Below are 18,865 nucleotides of genomic sequence, written 5' to 3'. Positions count from 1 at the left end.
AGCTTATGGCGAATGTATATAAAGTAAAGTATAAAGGATATATACCCTTTTTATCCCGTGAGGGGAAATTTGGTCTCTGCATTTATCCCAATCCGTGAATTAGTGAAAGACACTCAGCACACAGTGAGGTGAAGCACACACTAATCCCGGCGCAGTGAGCTGCCTGCAACAGCGGCGCTCGGGGAGCAGTGAGGGGTTAGGTGCCTTGCTCAAGGGCACTTCAGCTGCTTTCTACTGGTCGGGGTTCGAACCGGCAACCCTCCGAAGTCCGAAGCGCTAACCAGTAGGCCACGGCTGCCCCAGAAATGCTATAAAGATGCTAATGGTTAGCATATTCAATTAAAGTAGATATTTAGAGCGAACTTCAGTCCATTATCAAAGGTTCACATAAGAAAAGTTCTTTGTTTACAACTGATGACTAAAATACTGAAAGACAAACGTTTTCTCTCCATAAAATACCGTGTAGGAAAAAATGTAACTATTTAGCTAATCAGTGCCACTTGAACTAAGTAGCTGCATGAAATAAACATTAGGCTACTACTGCCTGCGTGTGTCTGATCATGTGACTTGCTCTGCTGCAGCCAGCGGCTTCTCCTGCGTCTGCTGCATGCACCTCCTGATTTAGTGATTGGCGGTTTAAACATGTGCAGATTGGCATTATTGAGTATTTAAATTTGGTAAAACTTTGGTAAAAAAAAACCTCAATCACGCATTGAAGCCCCATACAACCACAATATTATCGTAGACGTTATATATCGCCCACCCCTAACACACACGCACAAACACGCACGCTGACACACATTTACACTCTCACACACACGTACACACGTATACACACACACAGACACACGCTCGTACCCACATACACAAGCATGCTCACACATATTCACACACACACATATTCACACACTCACGTACACACGGGCACTCACACAGGCACACTCACACATATTCACACACACACACACGTACACACATGTACAGCATGTACAGCATGTACCCGCACACGGCAAACAAACACGGCACTCACACGCGCATGCTCACACATATTCACACACTCTCACACACGGGTACTCACACACACACACATACACACACGTATACACACACAAGTTTATATTCAGTAGCTCCCTTTAAATGGTGATGTGTGTCTTTCCATGAAAATAACAAAGAGTAACAAAAAGTAACAAAACATTGTCTCTTCGCGTGTTGTTATGGAAACCCCAGTCCAGCCCAACCAACATGAAATCGTCGATGACCTCGCAATCGGCGGGGGTCGGTGTGGGTGGTGTTGCCGGGGGCAACCAGGCCGACTCTCCGGCGAGTCGGCAGGCGGCGGCTAAGCTAGCGCTGCGTAAGCAGCTGGAGAAGACACTGCTGGAGATCCCGCCTCCCAAACCGCCCGCTCCTGAGCTCAACTTCCTGCCCTCGGCCGCCAACAACGAGTTCATCTACCTGGTGGGCCTGGAGGAGGTGGTGCAGAACCTGCTGGACTTGGGAAGAGGTACACGCACGCACGCAAACACAATCAAACACACCTGGGAAGAGGTGTATATACACACACCACACCGGGACCTGGGGCAAGGTACACACACACACACACACACACACAGGCAGACAGTGGGGTTAGCAAAGACAAAAAAAAATCATTGTAAAAAGGGATTAAAATGATTATATTTAGATGTCTCAATCTGTTTAAAGTGAATGTATGAAGATATGTGTGCAAGAGAGTGAATGAATGAATGAATGAATGAATAATTAATTGTTTTGTGCCTTCTTATTGGTCTCCTCACAGCCAAGCAGGGGCTGCCGGTCGCCTCGGCAACCCAGTCGACGCACGAGCCATTCACCTGTGTCCAGTGCCAAACCGACTTCACCTGCCGCTGGCGCCGAGACAAGGGCGTGGTCCTGTGCGAGCAGTGTATGTCGTCAAATCAGAAGAAGGTGCTGAAGGCGGAGCACACCAGCCGTCTGAAGGCGGCGTTCGTCAAGGCCCTGCAGCAGGAGCAGGAGATGGAGCAGCGCATCCTGCAGCAGACGGCCGCCGCCGCCTCTTCATCGCCACAGACCTCCTCCTCATCCTCCTCATCCACCTCCAGCGCCATGCACGTGGTCAAGGCAGAGCATCTGGTAAGACTGAAACATGCTGTAAGAGCAATCTGTGCACATGTTGCATTTATATTCAAAAAAAGATTGAAAGGAGATCAGTAGATAACACACATTTTATTCATATAGATTTATTTGATTGCATGCACAGACCTGGTTCAGTCCAGGTGTCTAACGGCCCACACTCACAATGCTCCGTTGTATGTTGAGACTTTTCTCATTCACTTTCTATGGGATAACGTCATGTGTGTGAGTGTGTTAAAGGCCTGGTCGAGTGTGTGTGTGCTGGAGGTCTGGTGGAGTGTGAGTGTGTGCTAGAGGCCCGGTTGTGTTGTGAGTGTGTTGGAGGTCTGTCTCACTGGTGTCCTGTCTCTCTGGTGTCCTGTCCCTCTGCCCTCAGGTGGCCCAGCAGCTGAAGCAGCGCTCGTCTCTTCAGCAACACCACCACATAAGCAGGGCCAGCCCCAACATCGCCCGTCACCATGGCAACATCAAACAGGTGAGACAGGTGAGAGAGAGAGAGTGTGAGTGAGTGTGAGTGAGTGTGTGTGTGTGTGTGTGTGTGTGTGTGTGTGTGTGTGTGTGTGTGTGTGTTTGTGAGAAAGTAGGTAAGTCTTTTATTTATATAACACATTTTTATGCTCAGAGTGCAACCCAAAGTACTCACTGACAAGCATTTAGAGCAGGAAGCCGTGTGCGTGTCTGTGTGTTGTTGTGCCAGACAGGAAATGAATCAAAGAGCTAACTGGAAGTGTTATTAATCTCTCTCCCTCCATCTCTCTCTTTTCTCTCTCTATCTCTCGCTCTCCCCTTCCCCTCTTATAGTCTCCAGGCTCTGGTCATCTGTCCCGTGGCAGTGTGCAGTCGTCGGGCGTGGGGGTGCGCGGCCTGAGCCACTCCTTCTCGTCCTCGTCTCAGCTGCAGAGCGCGGTGGCCGCCGCCGCCCTGGTGGCCCGGCCAGGTAAGAGCGCCGCCTCCGCCGGGGGGCGCAGGCACAGTAGCCACGGCAACAACGCCGCTGCCGCCGCCGCTGTGTGGAGGAAGCCCAGCAGCGTCAGCTCAGGTAGACCATGGCCCTGCCCACTCGCCCACCACCACTACCCAGAAGCCCCTCTTACCCACCCCCCAAAAATGACCACTGAATGATTGACGGGCAGTGAGGGCCCCTCCCTCTGAATGTGTGTCCTGCTGTGCGCTCCTCTCCAGCTGTCCTGGCCTCCCTCTCCTCACCTTCTCTATGCAGTCTCTGTAGCGCCCCCTTCAGGTCTGCCCTTCCTCTGCCTCAGTCATTTTCTACACATTCAGTTTTGTCACTGTAATCTTCATCGCTGGTCCTCTTTTGTGTTTTCCTTTTTTTGTTTTTCCTGCTTGTTCTTCATGTCTTTTAAATTCACATTTTTCATGCCCCGATCCTCTGCCTTTTAATCTTTCATATTTCATTTTTGTTTGTTTGTTTGTTTGTTTTGGTCAGTGAAGTATGTTTCTCTCTCTTGCCCTTTACTGACGGACTGGAGAGGGTTGTTTTGTGGTCCGTGTAGCAGAAGAGCACGTGGCTCTGATCATGGTCCCCTGAGGACCCTCCAGCTCCTCATCTCTAGCGCCCTCTAGTGGCAATTCACCTCTATAGCCAGTGCTTTTAATCTCCAGGTTTGCCCTTCACTGAACAGAGGGGCCTTGGGGCTGTTATAATCTCAGCTGTCTGGCTTTGGGCTCTCTCTCTCTCTCTCTCTTTGATGCCCCGGCCTGGTGGTTATGGAGGCGGGTGGGCCTCTCTGATTGGCCCCTGTGTGGAGGCCGGTGGGCCCCTCTGATTGGCCCCTGTGTGGAGGCCGGTGGACCTCTCTGATTGGCCCCTGTGTGGTGGCGGCCTATAGACTCCGCTCTGTTGTTTCAGTCTCTAAAGTGGTGGTGGGCTTCCGGTGTACTACAGGCCACAAGAGCTGTATGTCCCCTCTCAACTCCCCGCAAATGATCCAGGCAGAGATCTAACACACTCACACAGACACACACTCACACTCACACAAGCACACACAGACACACACACACACACACACACACACAGACCCAAATACGCTCACCTGCCCTCAGCTTCAGCCAATGTGCAAGATTGAGAATGGTATAAAACCTGATTTGTCAAAATGGCGTGAATCAAAGTCAGAAGGATCCAAATCGAGGGCTGGAAAAGTCAAAGCCTGGGAGTCACAATCATTCACGTGACTGGGTCAATGCTTTCCCTTCCTCCGACTAGTGCTGGGCTCGTTCACGCTGCTGCCCCTTCCTCCCTCCTGGGGAGCGGCCCGCTCGAATGGACAGGTCCGATTCCACCACAGTCCAGATCCGGTTCCACCATGGGCCAGATCCGGTTCCAGTGCGGCCAGATCCGACCCTGAGCTGGCTGCTCCTCATCCTCCTCTTGCATGAGAAACGGTGTCTCTCTGGAATGCTGCTGAAACATGCGGCTGAAATTGGTGCAGTCTCTGCTGTGTGTGTGTGTGTGTGTGTGTGTGTGCGTATGTGTGTCGGTCTATCTGTGTGTTTGTCTGTCTGTGTCTGTCTGTCTCTGTGTCAGGGTTTCCGTTGTCCGGTAATTACCGGACATTGGCCGGAAAAAAAATGAAATGTCCGACAAAATTAAATTTCTCCAGTCAAATTGTCCGAAATTGGCTAATAATCCCGTCCCCCTAACGCAATCTGAATTTGAGAATAAGCCTTAAAATGTAAGCCTATATTAAAGCAATACGTCCTCTGGCTATGTTTTTAAATGTACCGTTTGAAAGCTATTAAACAACACACATAGCCTATGCTGCATTTCAAATAGGAAGCGCACGATTAAAACATCCATGTTAAACAACGAACAAATGAGTGAGGCGGTTCAAACATGGCCAAGCCCAGACAGACTAGCCTTAAAAGTTTTTTCAGAGGCCAGACGCGATGGACTATGATAAATTGGTAACGTCTGAAGCCTCAGATGTCCGGTCAACTCCACCACCACCAGATAAAAAGAAGTGTCGGGCGTATCTGTCGGAATCATGACGTTATGTACGTTGGAAGTGGAGTTGCGGGGTTGCGGCCGCTCCAAGACACTGTCATTCTCCGTGTACACTGGACATGCAACTGTGTTCTGTACCCAAAGCATACAGTAGGCCTATGCTTTCTCTGTCTATGATATGCAGGGTTAGGGCCTTCTCGATGAGGAGATTGCTGGTCCGCGGATAATTTCCGGCACAATTAAACGGTATCATTGAACCGTGGACCAAAAGAAAAAGAATAGGAAACATTTCTTCATTTATTGTTATCAAATAAAGAGGCATAGCCTTAGGGGGTAGTTGTGTGAGCGCTCATTCTTGTGTGTGCGCATCTGTGCAAGTTAAACAGTGGAACCACTGGAGATAAAGTGGGTAGCAGCAACGTAGCCTTTTTAAAACAATGAACGAAGCGGACTCTTGCTGTCCATGAAAACATACATAACTGGCTAGATCTTGTCAGGCATGTTTACCTACGTTAGGCTAATGAACATGTTGCATTTTATTCATCCTGATTATGTCATTCTTTAAGCTACATAGCCTGTCTCGAGTTTTCCTCAACTTGACTAATTAAGAAGCGATAATAGGATATTTGACCGGCATATCATCAAAATGTCCGGAAAACGAAACCATTTTTTTCTAGCGGAAACTCTGCTCTGTGTGTGTGAGTTTATCTGTATGTCTCTGTGTGTTAGAGCATGCATGCATGGTTTTGATTGATTTAGGCCATAGATGTTTCTAAAATGCATTGTGTGCACTGCTTTAATCCTCAGGATTAGACTGTTGTAACTGAATGTAACTGTGCCTAAAGGACTGGATGTGATCGTTCAGACAAATTTACTGACTGTGACCTCACAGGGTCAGAGGTCGTGTTAGGAATATACCTGTGTGCTGTGTTGAGTGGCATCCTATAATGAAACAGCTGAATTAAATCGCTCCTTCCAAATGTCAATGACCTTGTTTTGTGTGTGTGTGCTTGTGTGTTTTTGCATGCATGTGCGTGTGTGTGTGTGTGTGTGTGTGTGTGTGTGTGTGTGTTCAGGTGTTACCATGGCCTACGTGAACCCCAGCCTGTCGGTCCACAAGACCTCGTCGTCGTCCGTGGAGCGGCAGAGAGAATACCTGCTGGACATGCTCCCATCCAGATCGCTGTCTCAGACCGCCAACACCTGGAAATAATCTTCATCATCTTCATCATTGCCCCCCCCTACCCTCTGCTGCACACACCCCCTCCAGCTCCAATTGCCACACCGCACCTGAAAATGATGTCATGGTTTAGTCTCCTCAAGCTGAGTATTTTTACTGAGCACAGTCCTCCACCAGTCCTGCGGAGGCTCCAGCTTTATTTGTTGGCCCCGCCTTTTGCACTTGCTTTCAGACTCCACTTGTGTAACCCTGTAGTGGGAGGAGCTACATGGTGAAGGGGCAGGGCATTGCTGCAGTTCCACCCACATTGTTTGTTGTCTTGTTTTTACTTTTTTAGAGCGGCAGTTTTCATTGGTTATTATGGTCCTTCCCTCACCTTGGGGTGGTATTAATATTATTATTGTTATTATGGGTTTTTTTTTCTACTGGAATAAAATGAAATAATGTTAAAAAAAATACAATTACAAAAAGATCAAGGAAAAGTATGAAAAAAGGAGTTAAAATGGGAAAAAAATATTAAATAAAAACATACAAATAAGTGATTAAATAAAAGACTGTGTAAAGGGCTTCCACAACACCTGGTCACATATGACCTTCAGTGAGAGAGCGCGTGTGTGAGGGTCAATCCTGCTATGATCCTTGTTTTTGTTGCCCATACATAACAAACTGAATTATGACAATAGCCCGTTGTGGACTTTTTGGAATTTTATAAAACCCCACCCCCGCCCCTACTTACTGGCTTGGACACCTGTCAGTCATGATGACGGGACTGCCCTCTCCAATCTCTGTCGGATTGTGGCTTCCCACCTAAAACAAACAGAACATGAGGACAACAGAAAAAGGGATATGGAGATGGGCGTACGTCTTCCACCGGCCGGGTAGCAACTGGTGGGCGTGTCCAGAGCACTGCTGGTGGGAGGGGCTTCAGCACTGCTGGTGATTGCATCTGTGACAGTAACTTGCTTTGCTTTGTGGTCAACATTTTTTTTCCGATCACTGGACTGTTCATAAAGAAAAAAAAAAAGTCTTAAGAGTTTTTAAGATGCTGATATAAGACGCTTGAGCAACTGTTAGACCCTTGTCACGTCATGAGACCCCTACAAGCCTGTTGTGCTTCTTGGTTTTTTATTTTTCATGTGTGCTTCTGTTTGTCCCCCAACCCTTTTTAGCATCTCTTTTTAGACTCTGGTGGGCAACACTGTCTCCGTTGAGAGGTTCTGTGCTCACCGGAGTCCACTGGACTCAGACTGGTCCCGCTCTCCACACATTAGACGGACAGCAGCTGGTCAGTCGTACCACGTGGATCTGTACGTCACGCAAGGATCAACAAGGTGTCAAAGTTCACCAGAACTGACTCTCAGTCCACCCTGTAGATACCCCATACCCCCCCCCCCCCAGCTTAAAGAGTGGGGGGGGGAGCTATGTTTATATTGTTATACTTATTTGAGTTATTGCTTAGGATTATTTTGTTTTTGTTTGTTTTTGTTTGTTTGAGTTAAGGGCCATCTCTGCCATATTTATTTTGGAGTTCTAATTTGTGATGTGGAGATATTGGGCAAATATATATATATTTTCTGTCATTGCTTTCCTTTTGTCAGCTGCCAGGACAAGAAGTGGAGGGGAGGGGTTCTGATCTCCTCTGAAGTCTGAGAATATCTCCATAACACGCCACCCCACCTCACCTCCCCCCACACCACACAACCCCACCTCACCTTACCCTGCACCACCCAACCCCACCTCGACTGGCAGCAGGCCAGGCTGTGTTCTGGTCTGTCTCCGGCCCCTAGCAGTGGTGGTGGTCCTCGGATCTTTTCTGTGGTTTTGGAGCTGTTCTCTGTGGAGGTGTTTGTGACTGGAGAAGGGGTCTCTGTTCCACCTCGACTAACTGTTGATGATAAACTGTTGATCATGTTCTCTGTTGTCGCAGAGATTAAGTGTTGAGATTGAGGATATCTCGCTTGTGATCACCGGGTTGGCTGATTGGCTGTACTGGGAGCACATGTCCACTGTGAGCTTTCTAAATTGGCTGGACAGGGACCACATGTCCACGTTTACCACCCAGTCAGTCACAAACATTGGCTCCTCATTTGACACAACTCTCTAACTTTGCCCTTTCCCTTAATACACACACACCAATCCCTACTGCACAAAACAGTGTTGCAGGGTTCTTCATGTTTAAATCTGTTGTTCTGTCTAATCATGTCTCGTTGTACATTTGGCTATCCCCTTTGGCTTTCCTACAGCCATGTTGTGTCTGACATAGACCTCTTAAGTTTGCTTATAAAAAGGACCCAAAGCTACCATCTTTGCCCAGATACCTGGTACCCGGATCCCCTTATATTGGCAAAGATGGCAGATTTTGGGTCCTTTTGTGGACCCAAACTTCAGACGAACTTCAGAGGTCTATTGAGGAATTCAAGTCTCCACAACCTATCATATCGCCTTTATGACAGGCTTCAGCCAATCAGAGAGCGAGGAATACACTGTCCTGGCTGCTGCTGTCCAAAGATGTCACACCATTCCGTCGCCCTGGGTTACAGGCGCTGTTTTCTAAGTAGCATAACCGAAAGGCACCCTGGCCTTCTTTTCTGCTGATGTAATAAATCAATGTTTCAATTTGTTTCTCTTTTTTTTGGTTTGTTGGCTTTTTTTTCTTTCTCTCTGGTTCTATTAAAAAAGTGATAATAAAAAATAATTTTAACCCTTTCATTTTGTGTCTCTGGTCTGTCTTGCTTCAGACTGTATGCCACTTGTTTTCTGAATACAATTGTTTCCCCTCAATACTCCTGTCCCTCATGAAAATATGAAGTATGAATCTTGACCAAGATTTTGTTCACTAACGAATGGGTCAGTCATGCTTGATAGGAGTCTGGTAGAAGCAGAGACTTTCTAATGAGACACAGCACTCAAAAAATCCTCCATAGAAATGCATGGGGTTAGTTTGTCAATACATCAATCAACCTAAACATGGCAGTTGTCTATACATATCCCGCCCCTTCCGCGGCAAAAATGTTGACGTGAATACATTGTGCCAATCATGTGGTTTGTTGTGAATACCTCGTGCCAATCATGTGTTGTGATCTCACCGCTGGAGCAAGGTGGGTGTCGCGAAGCCTTGCGCACGCGCATTTTTGCAGAAATAGATGCCCGATAAGTGCCCAAAAACAATATGGCCACTGAGTAGAGGGACTTGCCTAAAAAGACTGGTAGAAATGACTGGTTGCCTCATATTAATGTTTCAAGATCTACATCTAGTCATTTAGTCATAATATATGTTATAAAAGTCCCTAGACATATCCAGCTACTTACTGCTGCCCAGTAAGTATTCTGATCTGTTTAGAGCCTCCATGGAATGTCTGTGTACCTTGGAGTAGTTTGTTTATTTATGGTATTTGGCACTTTGACACTTTTGTTCAAAGTGACTTGCCGTATATGAGCACATTAGTTAAAAAGTATAGCTTCAGATAAAGTTGAAAAGCCTACATTGAGTATAATAATAATAGTAAAGTATATGGGGTGTGGGTGTGTGTGTGATTTGAATCCTGCCCTTCCCCTGGCTCTCCAAACTCCACTACTCAATTGGCTTTGTTCCCCTCTCCCTGCTCCCAACCCTGGGGTTCTGGCTCCTGGCCCTAGGTCCTTGGCTGTTCAGCTTATGTTATGCTCCAGCCACCCCCAGAATAAGCTGAGTGGAACTGCTTATACAACAGAGACGGGGCGCCCTTTGGGGACCCAGGCCTTGGGGTGTGTGTGTGTCTATGTGCACCTGCATGTGTATGTGTGTGTTGTCTTCAGGATCTCCTCCAACACACATCCTCTACATACTTACAGCACACTGACCCCACCTACCCACACACACACTACACACAGTCACTGCTCCACTCCCCTCCCGCCCACACACACATCTTCACTGTCATCACTCACATACATCATACATACAGTACTCTGCTTGCAATAGTAAGTCCCTTCACCATACTTGCAGTACACTGCCCGGCCTCCCCCCAATACACAGCACAATTGTCTCATTAGGAAGCTTCTCCAACACACATATTGCACACTGCCCTCTCCCCACATACACATCACACTATCCCATCTTCCTTGTCATCCCCCCCAACACACACACCAAGACCCCTGGCAGTTGGGTTAGCCCCTTGAGCCGTGGACCTGCCCAAGGTTTCTTCCTTGGTAAGGGAGTTTTGCCCCTGTTGCTCTTGGGTGCTCCTTGTTGGTGCCTCCCCCCCCCCCAATCCCAATCCTCCCCCACCTTTCTTATGCAGCCCTTGCCACTAATCTACTAAACCCCTCTTCTACTGCACCCCCCCCCCCCATAAATGCACAAATAGGCTGACACCAGACATAATTTCACTGCATTTCTTACTTCCAGTAACTATATGCATGTGACAATAAACTTCCTTGTATATGGGTGTGTGTTATGTAACTGGTACCTCAACGGCTCTCGGCTTCTCACTTGTGAAGTCCTCTCTGAGCGCGTGAGAGTGAGCGAGAGCGCCTGATTAGAGGCATGTTTGAGGCCCTCTCTCGTCATTAGCACACACTGGCAACATACTGCTCACTGGAGGGGTGACCAGATGGGCAGGGGAGGCCACTACACACTGCGTTATGCTCATCATGGATATTCATGATGGTAGGCTAACCTAAAGCTGGGTCGTTGTTCTGGGCTGGGAGATTGTTTTTCCCCAGGCTCCCACAGTAGACTATTTTGATCAGGGAACTGGGGACAATGCTAAGCGACCTCAGCAGCCTTGCATTTATCCACATTCCATATCATGAGCAAATTAAAAATGTAGAACAATGTAGACCAAACTTTCCAAAGTTGTTGGATGCTTTAATTCTTTACCTCGAAATACACATTCGTGTATTTATATTTTAATATTATTTTAATTTCCTTCATTTTCTCCTCGGCAAACCTCACTGAGAAGCCTCTTGACCTGTCTTGTTTCTCCGACTCAGCAGGGGGCGCTAAAGTCTTCGAATTGCTTAAATGAATGCCAACGTAAACGCCGACTGTTGACTCTTTAGCAGGGAGGAAGATGGCGTCGTCCAAGGTGAAGCAGGACATGCCTCCTCCGGGAGGTTATGGACCTATTCAATATAAGAGAAATCTGCCCAGTCGGGGTCTCTCTGGTTAGTAATATAATGATATTATCGTTGAGGCATCAAGAGAATTGTAATCTGACGATGAAAGCATGAAAGACGCCTGACAGTGAAGGGTCAACAAAGCTTGATGAACGTTAGCTCCTGTTAGCTAGCTATCGATAACTTCAGAAGCATTTTTGTTAACATATTATGCTATTGATAGCTTCTATTCAATTAAACATTTGTATTTTCAGTATATTCGTGATGTGTACAAATATGTAAGTTGAACAGGCCAGTAGTGTCGGCGTTAGTCATCTAACGTTAGCAGCTACGCTAATGTTGCTGTCAAGGCAATGTTAGCTGAAAGATATGGTAAGCCTATCATCTAGGTCCAGCATGACATTATTCAGTGCAGTTACCTCTAACTAACACTGCATATTGAGTGTTCTATATCACATGATCTCTTCAATGTGTAAAAGTAACTGACTGTGCTGGGGACTTGTAGGTTATTCCATGTTTGGCATCGGCATTGGGATTATGCTGTTTGGATACTGGCGGATCATAAAGTGGAACCGAGAGAGGAGGTGAGTTTGTGAACAAACAAACATCCAAGAGCTGACCAGAGGATGCCAAATTCAGGGAGAGTAATCTGAGTCTTTGATAGCGTTTGACATATAATCACTGGCAACAGGTGTCTTCAGCATAGAGGGAGAGCAGATAGCTAACAAACGTTCAGAAAAAGTCCTGTTGGCAAATTTGAGGAAAAGTCGGTAAAGGGGCTATTTCACACAATTTGAGGGTGCTGAATTCAAATATTTTGTTTACCAAGTTCAATTTTGAGTTTTAAGCTTGCTAATTAGCATAATTCACATACTTTTTGGTTTTGCCATCAGATATCATAGGAATTGCAAAAAATAAGGCATTAATAAACTCTTTATGTATCAGATATGTTGTAGGACATCATTATGTTGTAGGACAGGACAGGAATTACCCCAATGGTAATTCTCAAGTCTCAAGTAGCAAATGAAAATAAGCTAAAATTAAAATGAAATAGCGAAAATTCAGTATGACGTTTAGAAACAAAATAGATTCCTTGATAATAAATTGATAGAATTGTAGGTGACTGCTCATTTTTCTGTAGAAAGCACTTTGTCACTAACTATTATGAACAGTTGTCACTCTTTACAGAGGATTTACACTGTATTTTTTTTTTTTTTACTGTAAAGGCGACAGTGCTTGCCTAGTTAAAACATCTCACTGGTGCTCTTTCCTATCATTCAAATTCCAGCCATGCAAAACAATGGAAGGGTGTGCATGTTTGAAGAGTGCTGAAGAGTGCTGTGGAGATTGCATTATTTGCAAAAAATGTAGACAAGATGTCCTTTAGTGCAACAAAAAGAAATACTCTCCAGTGCATCATTACTGCATATGATGCTGAAAGGGAAGTGGACTTAGGACAAATCCTCAGCTATGAACTGATTAATGTCCCTGTACTGTAGCTATTGCAGATAGCAATGGTTATTTGTGAAGTGGAAATAAGTCTATCCTCACTCAAGGGCGGTCTAGCAATGTGGAATGTCCAGTAGTGATCACTGCAAAAACGGCTCATTCAACACTGGTAATAGATGCTCAAGATCTAGTTATGTCTTTAGGACACCCATCTGACTGCAGCACATTTAAGAAGTATGCAGGAAAGTTTGTAAGAAACGTTTGTATTGTTATTTGGTATTTGTTATGTGGTAGCAAATAATGTTAACTATCAAAGAAATAGACCTAATGTATGTAGTAATGCACACAGATATTGCAACAGATAATGGTGTAGGCCTATCTGATTAAGACCGGAGTGGTTGAAACATACGAATAAGCATATGTTCTTATTAAATTACACTGGGAGCAAAGAAGACTATCTTCACTTTTTCCCCTTTGCAACTGTCAAAGAAATCCCATAAACACGGGAAGGCCTAGGGTAGCCTACATCAGATGGCCTAAAGATTAGGCTCTTCTGCATAGCAATAATTGATTTGCATGCAGTAATTTGCATGCACTGACCTTGATCTAGCCTACTTAGGCTATTTAAAGGTAATTTATTGCCAAAACACCACACAATATAAATGAGCTAACAAACAATAAAGGACTTAATCACACACAAACTACTATTTTACTGACTACAAAAATAATAATTATGTAGGAAGTATAGAAGTTCAAAACCCAGAATTGACCAAAAGTGCACCAAATTCAACACAAATAACTCAATACACTTGGAGAAGGCCTGCATTCTTTCTTTTCCAGATATTTTAGGATTTGGATATCGTTTCAGTATCGAGTACCAGGATATTTATGGCAGGTATTGTATCGAAGTCATAATTTTGGTATCGTGACAACACTATGCCAGAGCCACTCTGTTTTCTAGATGTCGAGGATCAGAGGCTCTACCACCAACACATGATGCTGCTCAATGGCATATTAGAAAAGCACATTATCAAGCTCTAGTATGGAGGCAAGCACACATACCAAATCCAGTGTTGCTAGAAGTTAAATGGTTTTTACTTGTCGGTTGTGGCTGGCGGTAGATGCAGTTCTGCATTAGGCTTATTCCTGCTTTATAAGTTCATATGTACTGTAGGATATATTCTGAGTTGAAGGTTATCTGTGCAACTTGTTATTGTGATGAAATGCATTAAACACAACATAGTGACTCACTATGTTAGCAATAAAAATATGGTTGTGCTTTGATTAGAATTTCCGAGTTTATTACATGTTAACTGTAATCATGTTCCCATTAAATACATTAATAAACTATAGTATGGCTTCTTTAATGCTCAAACATGTATTTAGAGAACACTTTTATTTGGTTTTAGTGATTACATTTGAAATCAACCCAATTTAGGGAAAAATAAGCCAACAAAATCGCTATTTTATGTTAAAATGCTGATTATGCGGCTTAGAACTCAGAATTGAGCAAAATATTCAGAATCAGCACCCTCAAATTAGGTAAGAAGGGTGGTTTACCAACTTTTCCTCAAATTTGCCGTCAGAAGTTCTCTTCTGTGAAGCTGCTCCCCCTCTAGTACCAGTGTCTGAACTCCTGCCGGTGCTTCAAAGCTGTGACCTCACATGCCTCTCACAGCGTTTGTTCTTGTTCTTTCTCTTTGTGCGTGTGTGTGTGTGTTTGGCAGGAGAATGCACATTGAGGACCTGGAGGCTCGTATTGCCCTCTTGCCACTCTTGCAGGCGGAATCCGATCGCAGGTGAATTCAATCTCTAAAAGAAGCTTTAGTGTACTTGTTTTTCTTCAATTTTGCTAAACATTGCTGTTCACACCAAAGTGAAAATTATTATTAGTCACTTAGTCTGTGTTACTGTGTCACTATGTCTATATTACTGTCATTTTCTGACTGGTCAAAATATGATGTACTACATCACTACATTTTTTATTCTGCCCCTTGCTCTGTCTCTCCCTTCCTGTTTGTGCTCACTCTCTCTGTCTCTCTCTCAATCAGGACACTGCGAATGATGCGGGAGAATCTGGAGGAGGAGGCGGCCATCATGAAGGAGGTTCCTGGCTGGAAGGTTAGAGATGATGCCATGTTCCCAAATCACGCCTCACCTTAACTATTCACTGGCTCTCATCTCCTATTAGAGGAATAAGAGCTTTGAGAAATGGCTCATGTCTAAGTTTCTGTTTGTGTGCGGATGTATGGTAGAGCTGTGCTACATTGAGCAATGTTGTAGCGCATCCCACTTCTAAGTCCTTTTTGAAAAGGTTCAGAAACATCACTGGCACTCTGAAGTTGCAGACCCTGTCTCACACTCTACCACCACTAAGGAGTGATTGTGACTCAGGTCCTTGGTCTCTGCTGTCGCACAGTATGGGGTTGGTTCTGGTCACAGTCTTGTAATGGAACATTTACTGTGAGAAATGTAGGACTTCTCCAGGCTCTGTGTCAGTTTTGTAGCTATTGGGTGGTGTTGCCCAGAAGATGACTTGTAAATGCCCTTGAATGGTGGATGGGAACAATCAGTGTTGTGTGTTCAAAACATTCTATACCAATCTGAAATATTGTGAAAGCAGAGCTCAAGGATACAGTGATTCTCCTAACTGCAGGAAAGCTGAAGTGTGTGTTTTTGCCAAGTTGATGGTGTCAGGCTCTTCCCAAGATACAACACTAAAGCCAAAAGAGTTTGAATGGGTAATCTGTTTACCAGATATGGGAACCCTGGTATATATCATAAATGGCTTATTGTCAGTGCAACAAGATCATACATTTAAAGGATAATTCCGGTGTGATTTTAACCTAAAGTGTGTTGAAACATGATAACGAGTGTGAACGTATGTCTCATAGCTCACCTCGGCTTGTCCCCTGCACTCAGAAATCTGGCGCTAGTTAGCCAATGCTACCAACACAGTGTTTCGTTGTGGTGCCTCGGGCATCAGCCTAGCTATGCAAATAAATCACTGTTTTACATTATTTACGAGGCTCAAAGTAGCTCCATACTTCATTGGTAGACTTCCGAGGGCCTTGACATTTAAAACGATACATAGAGAACTTTGAAAAAGCACTGGTAGTTTATTTACAAGACGATTTATACAGACAGTACCTTAAGGAATTTTACGTTCAACGCTATCTTGAATTTAGTCACGATAAGTCGAGCGACAAGTACGAACGAACAGGTATGATAAAGGATCAGATTCCAAAAATAATTCAGTGGAAATGCATGGATTCAGTTGCTTCCGTAGCAACTGAATCCATGCATTTCCACTGAATTATTTTTGAGTTTTGAGGAATTATCTTCCTACTTGTTTTTTTTGTGTATTTGTTATTAATCAGGATGGGTCATTGTTTTGTATAGATCAGTCTTTTATTTGTGCATTTGAATCATCATTAATCATTCTATGTCTGTCCATAACCAAGCAATTTGTTTCCGCCTCTATTAATGGATCCTTTCGTTTTTCTCTTCTACTGTATGTAAGGAGTTTTAAGGTCCTTTTCTGTTATGTTGCATTATAGCTTGCATGTTCCTTACTTTACTGTTCTTTATATTAAAGCATCAGCTGTGAATAAATGAAGTGCAACTGTTATGGTTAAAGTATTTGGCAGATGTATATGAATCACAGACATGGGACAGAAGAATGCAAATCTATGGCTGTTTGGGCTGAAGTCTGTGCGTTTGTGTCTGTAGGTTGGAGAGAGCATGTTCCACACTGAGCGTTGGGTAAGTCCCACCACAGAGGAGCTGTACAACCTGCGGCCGCGCGAGGAGCTCATACAGAAGAAGTTTGGCTTCCTCAAGTACATGTAGTCCCACCAACCCCCACCACGATCTCCGTAACCTCTGCTGCCCCATGACAGCAGCACCCCACCACCATCTTAGAGATCGATCGATCGGCCGCCAGCTGTCTGATCCAGGATGGCAGACGAGCTGTCTGTACTGACTGTAAATGTTCAAAATCAAATATTAAATAACTTTTTTTTCTGTATCTCCCTTATCTGATGGTGATCATTGTGAGTGCTGTTACCGGATTGGATTTAGCAGTTCATTTGTACAGTAATGCCGTTAGCTGCCCGTGGGACTGAATGAATAGGATCTCTGCACTCTTATAATGTCAAAAGTGAATGCTACCAGAGGCGTTAAATATTGTAGACTATGGTGAAGCAAATGTGTGTCAAATGAAAATTAAATTCGTAGAGGCCATTCCAGGGGGGTTACTGAACAGTAAATGGTAATAATTGAGGTGGTATGTTGTGTTTATAGCTGAGAAAAAAGACAAGGAACGGTTTACTGCATGATTTGCAGGGAGTTTCCGAGCAGGCTAGTCTTTACTGGTGCATTTTTAAATACTCAAATTAATGTAGAAAATAATAATGGTCCAGGGTGCAATATTGACATTATTGGCACTTAAATGTAGGCCAAGTTATTTTTACAGTAGTAAATTGCGAATTATTCACAATTATTGTTCAATTAAAATGTAAAGTCATTTGTTCCTTTACTTTTCTGATTATAGAACTCTTGTAGACCAATAATTCACACGATAACTGCCATGATGTCAATTGCGGTTTAACAGAAAAGATTGGCGCCTTTTACTTAGCGCGCAATTTTGGCGCCTAGTACAGAAATTTGCTTTCAACCAGGTCCGCACCAGGTGGCGCCAAAAATTCTGATGTTTTCACCGACGTCCGTGGTAGTTCTATATTAAATGGGTCGTTCCGCGCATTATGCCACTCTAGTTTCAAGCATTTGAATCTCTTTGGTAAAGGTAATTAATTAACTCAACTCTTTAATATGCCTGAAGTAGCCCCGAAGTCAGTGCCCAAGAAAGGCGCCAAGAAAGCCGTCCTGAAACCGGCCAACAAGAGTGGGAAGAAGCGCAGGAGGACCAGGAAGGAGAGTTATGGCATCTACATCTACAAGGTCCTGAAGCAGGTTCATCCTGACACCGGCATCTCCTCCAAGGGGATGGGCATCATGAATTCTTTCGTGAAAGACATCTTTGACCGCATCGCCGGAGAAGCTTCTCGTTTGGCTCACATCAGCAAGCGCCGTACCATCTCTTCCAGGGAGATTCAGACCGCTGTCCGCCTGTTGCTTCCCGGGGAGTTGGCAAAACATGCCGTATCTGAGGGAACAAAGGCTGTCACCAAGTACACTAGTGCTAAGTAGACGGTCATCGTCTCCAAACCAACGGCTCTTTTAAGAGCCACCCATTTGTTCTTTATAAAGCTATTCCTGGTGGCATTAGTGTCCTATGAATGAAGTTCCCATATATTTTTTCCATTACCTTACTAAGTCATGGCCAAGGGTATATCTAATAATTACGAATATCGTTCAATAGTGGGTGGGTGGTAATGTTAGAGTTGTCAGTTTATAGTCACAGTTGAAGTAGAGGAACACTAGCAACTACCACAACTTTAATTTCAGGCGAATACTGATGCTAGCCAACGCCACCAGTTTTTAAAAGAAACCTAGATTTTCGGAGAAATATTATCAAACCCAAACGACCATTGTGGCTTTATCTGTCTCGTTTAGAGTAAAATGTTTTTGCTGGGGGGAAAAAACTGCGCCCTGTTTTTCTGAATTAACGGGTTAATTATCTGTTTTCCACGAATGCAATACGCTGTAGGTTAGTTAGCCTGCATTATTGGTTCATAGCTAAATCCCTTATTTCTGAAGACGTATTGGGCGAGTGTGGATTGCCTGACTCCTTTAGCATCTTGCTTACATGTTCAGTTGGTCACCCCTTGCATGTGACGTCACGTTTTGTTCGCGCCACAGCAAAATAGAGCTGCACAGTCCCGCCCACAGCCAAAACGCGGTTAGGTGCCAGATGTAAGATTCCCATTCGTTTGACGTTTGGAAAAATATCTAAAGAGTTTTACAGCATGTCTTAGGCTAACCAGCTACGGCATAACTCATAAGCATACAACATATCATTTCGAGTGAAAAAACGAAGAGAAAATCCAAAAAAAGTCAAAGGTACAAGACTGTGTACATAT

General features: G+C 44.6%; 3 protein-coding genes across 5 annotated transcripts in view; all 3 read left to right on the top strand.

The window, feature by feature from the left end:
* Positions 1-8,984, top strand: part of LOC143134181 (transcriptional repressor p66-alpha-like) — a 42,655-nt gene extending 33,671 nt beyond the window's left edge. Inside the window, exons 8-12 of one of the 3 annotated variants that reach the window (XM_076294346.1) lie at positions 1,228-1,504; positions 1,796-2,130; positions 2,507-2,614; positions 2,932-3,067; positions 6,172-8,984. In XM_076294346.1, coding sequence (XP_076150461.1) covers positions 1,228-1,504; positions 1,796-2,130; positions 2,507-2,614; positions 2,932-3,067; positions 6,172-6,308 — 993 coding nt within the window. In that variant the 3' untranslated portion in view covers positions 6,309-8,984. Of the gene's footprint in view, positions 1-1,227; positions 1,505-1,795; positions 2,131-2,506; positions 2,615-2,931; positions 3,170-6,171 lie in introns of all 3 variants that reach the window. The other 2 variants (XM_076294344.1, XM_076294345.1) reach the window with 2 other exon arrangements.
* A 2,312-nt stretch (positions 8,985-11,296) lies between these two features.
* ndufa13 (NADH:ubiquinone oxidoreductase subunit A13) lies at positions 11,297-16,851 on the top strand. The gene is made up of 5 exons (XM_076294342.1): positions 11,297-11,420; positions 11,878-11,956; positions 14,549-14,620; positions 14,873-14,942; positions 16,554-16,851. Exons 1-5 carry the CDS (start codon positions 11,327-11,329, stop codon positions 16,671-16,673), a joined length of 435 nt encoding a protein of 144 aa, XP_076150457.1. The 5' UTR covers positions 11,297-11,326; the 3' UTR covers positions 16,674-16,851.
* A 326-nt stretch (positions 16,852-17,177) lies between these two features.
* Positions 17,178-18,032, top strand: LOC143134180 (histone H2B 1/2-like). The gene has a single exon (XM_076294343.1). The coding sequence runs from the start codon at positions 17,655-17,657 to the stop codon at positions 18,030-18,032; it is 378 nt and encodes a 125-aa protein (XP_076150458.1). The 5' UTR covers positions 17,178-17,654.
* The last annotated feature ends 833 nt before the right edge of the window (positions 18,033-18,865 follow it).

This window comes from Alosa pseudoharengus, unplaced genomic scaffold (assembly GCF_046254945.1).
Source record: "Alosa pseudoharengus isolate Yale_2024_CS ecotype anadromous, Long Island Sound unplaced genomic scaffold, YU_APseudo_1.1 YU_APseudo_1.1_scf_2, whole genome shotgun sequence".
NCBI lineage: Eukaryota > Metazoa > Chordata > Actinopteri > Clupeiformes > Clupeidae > Alosa > Alosa pseudoharengus.
This window is presented reverse-complemented; position numbering and strand designations above follow the sequence as displayed.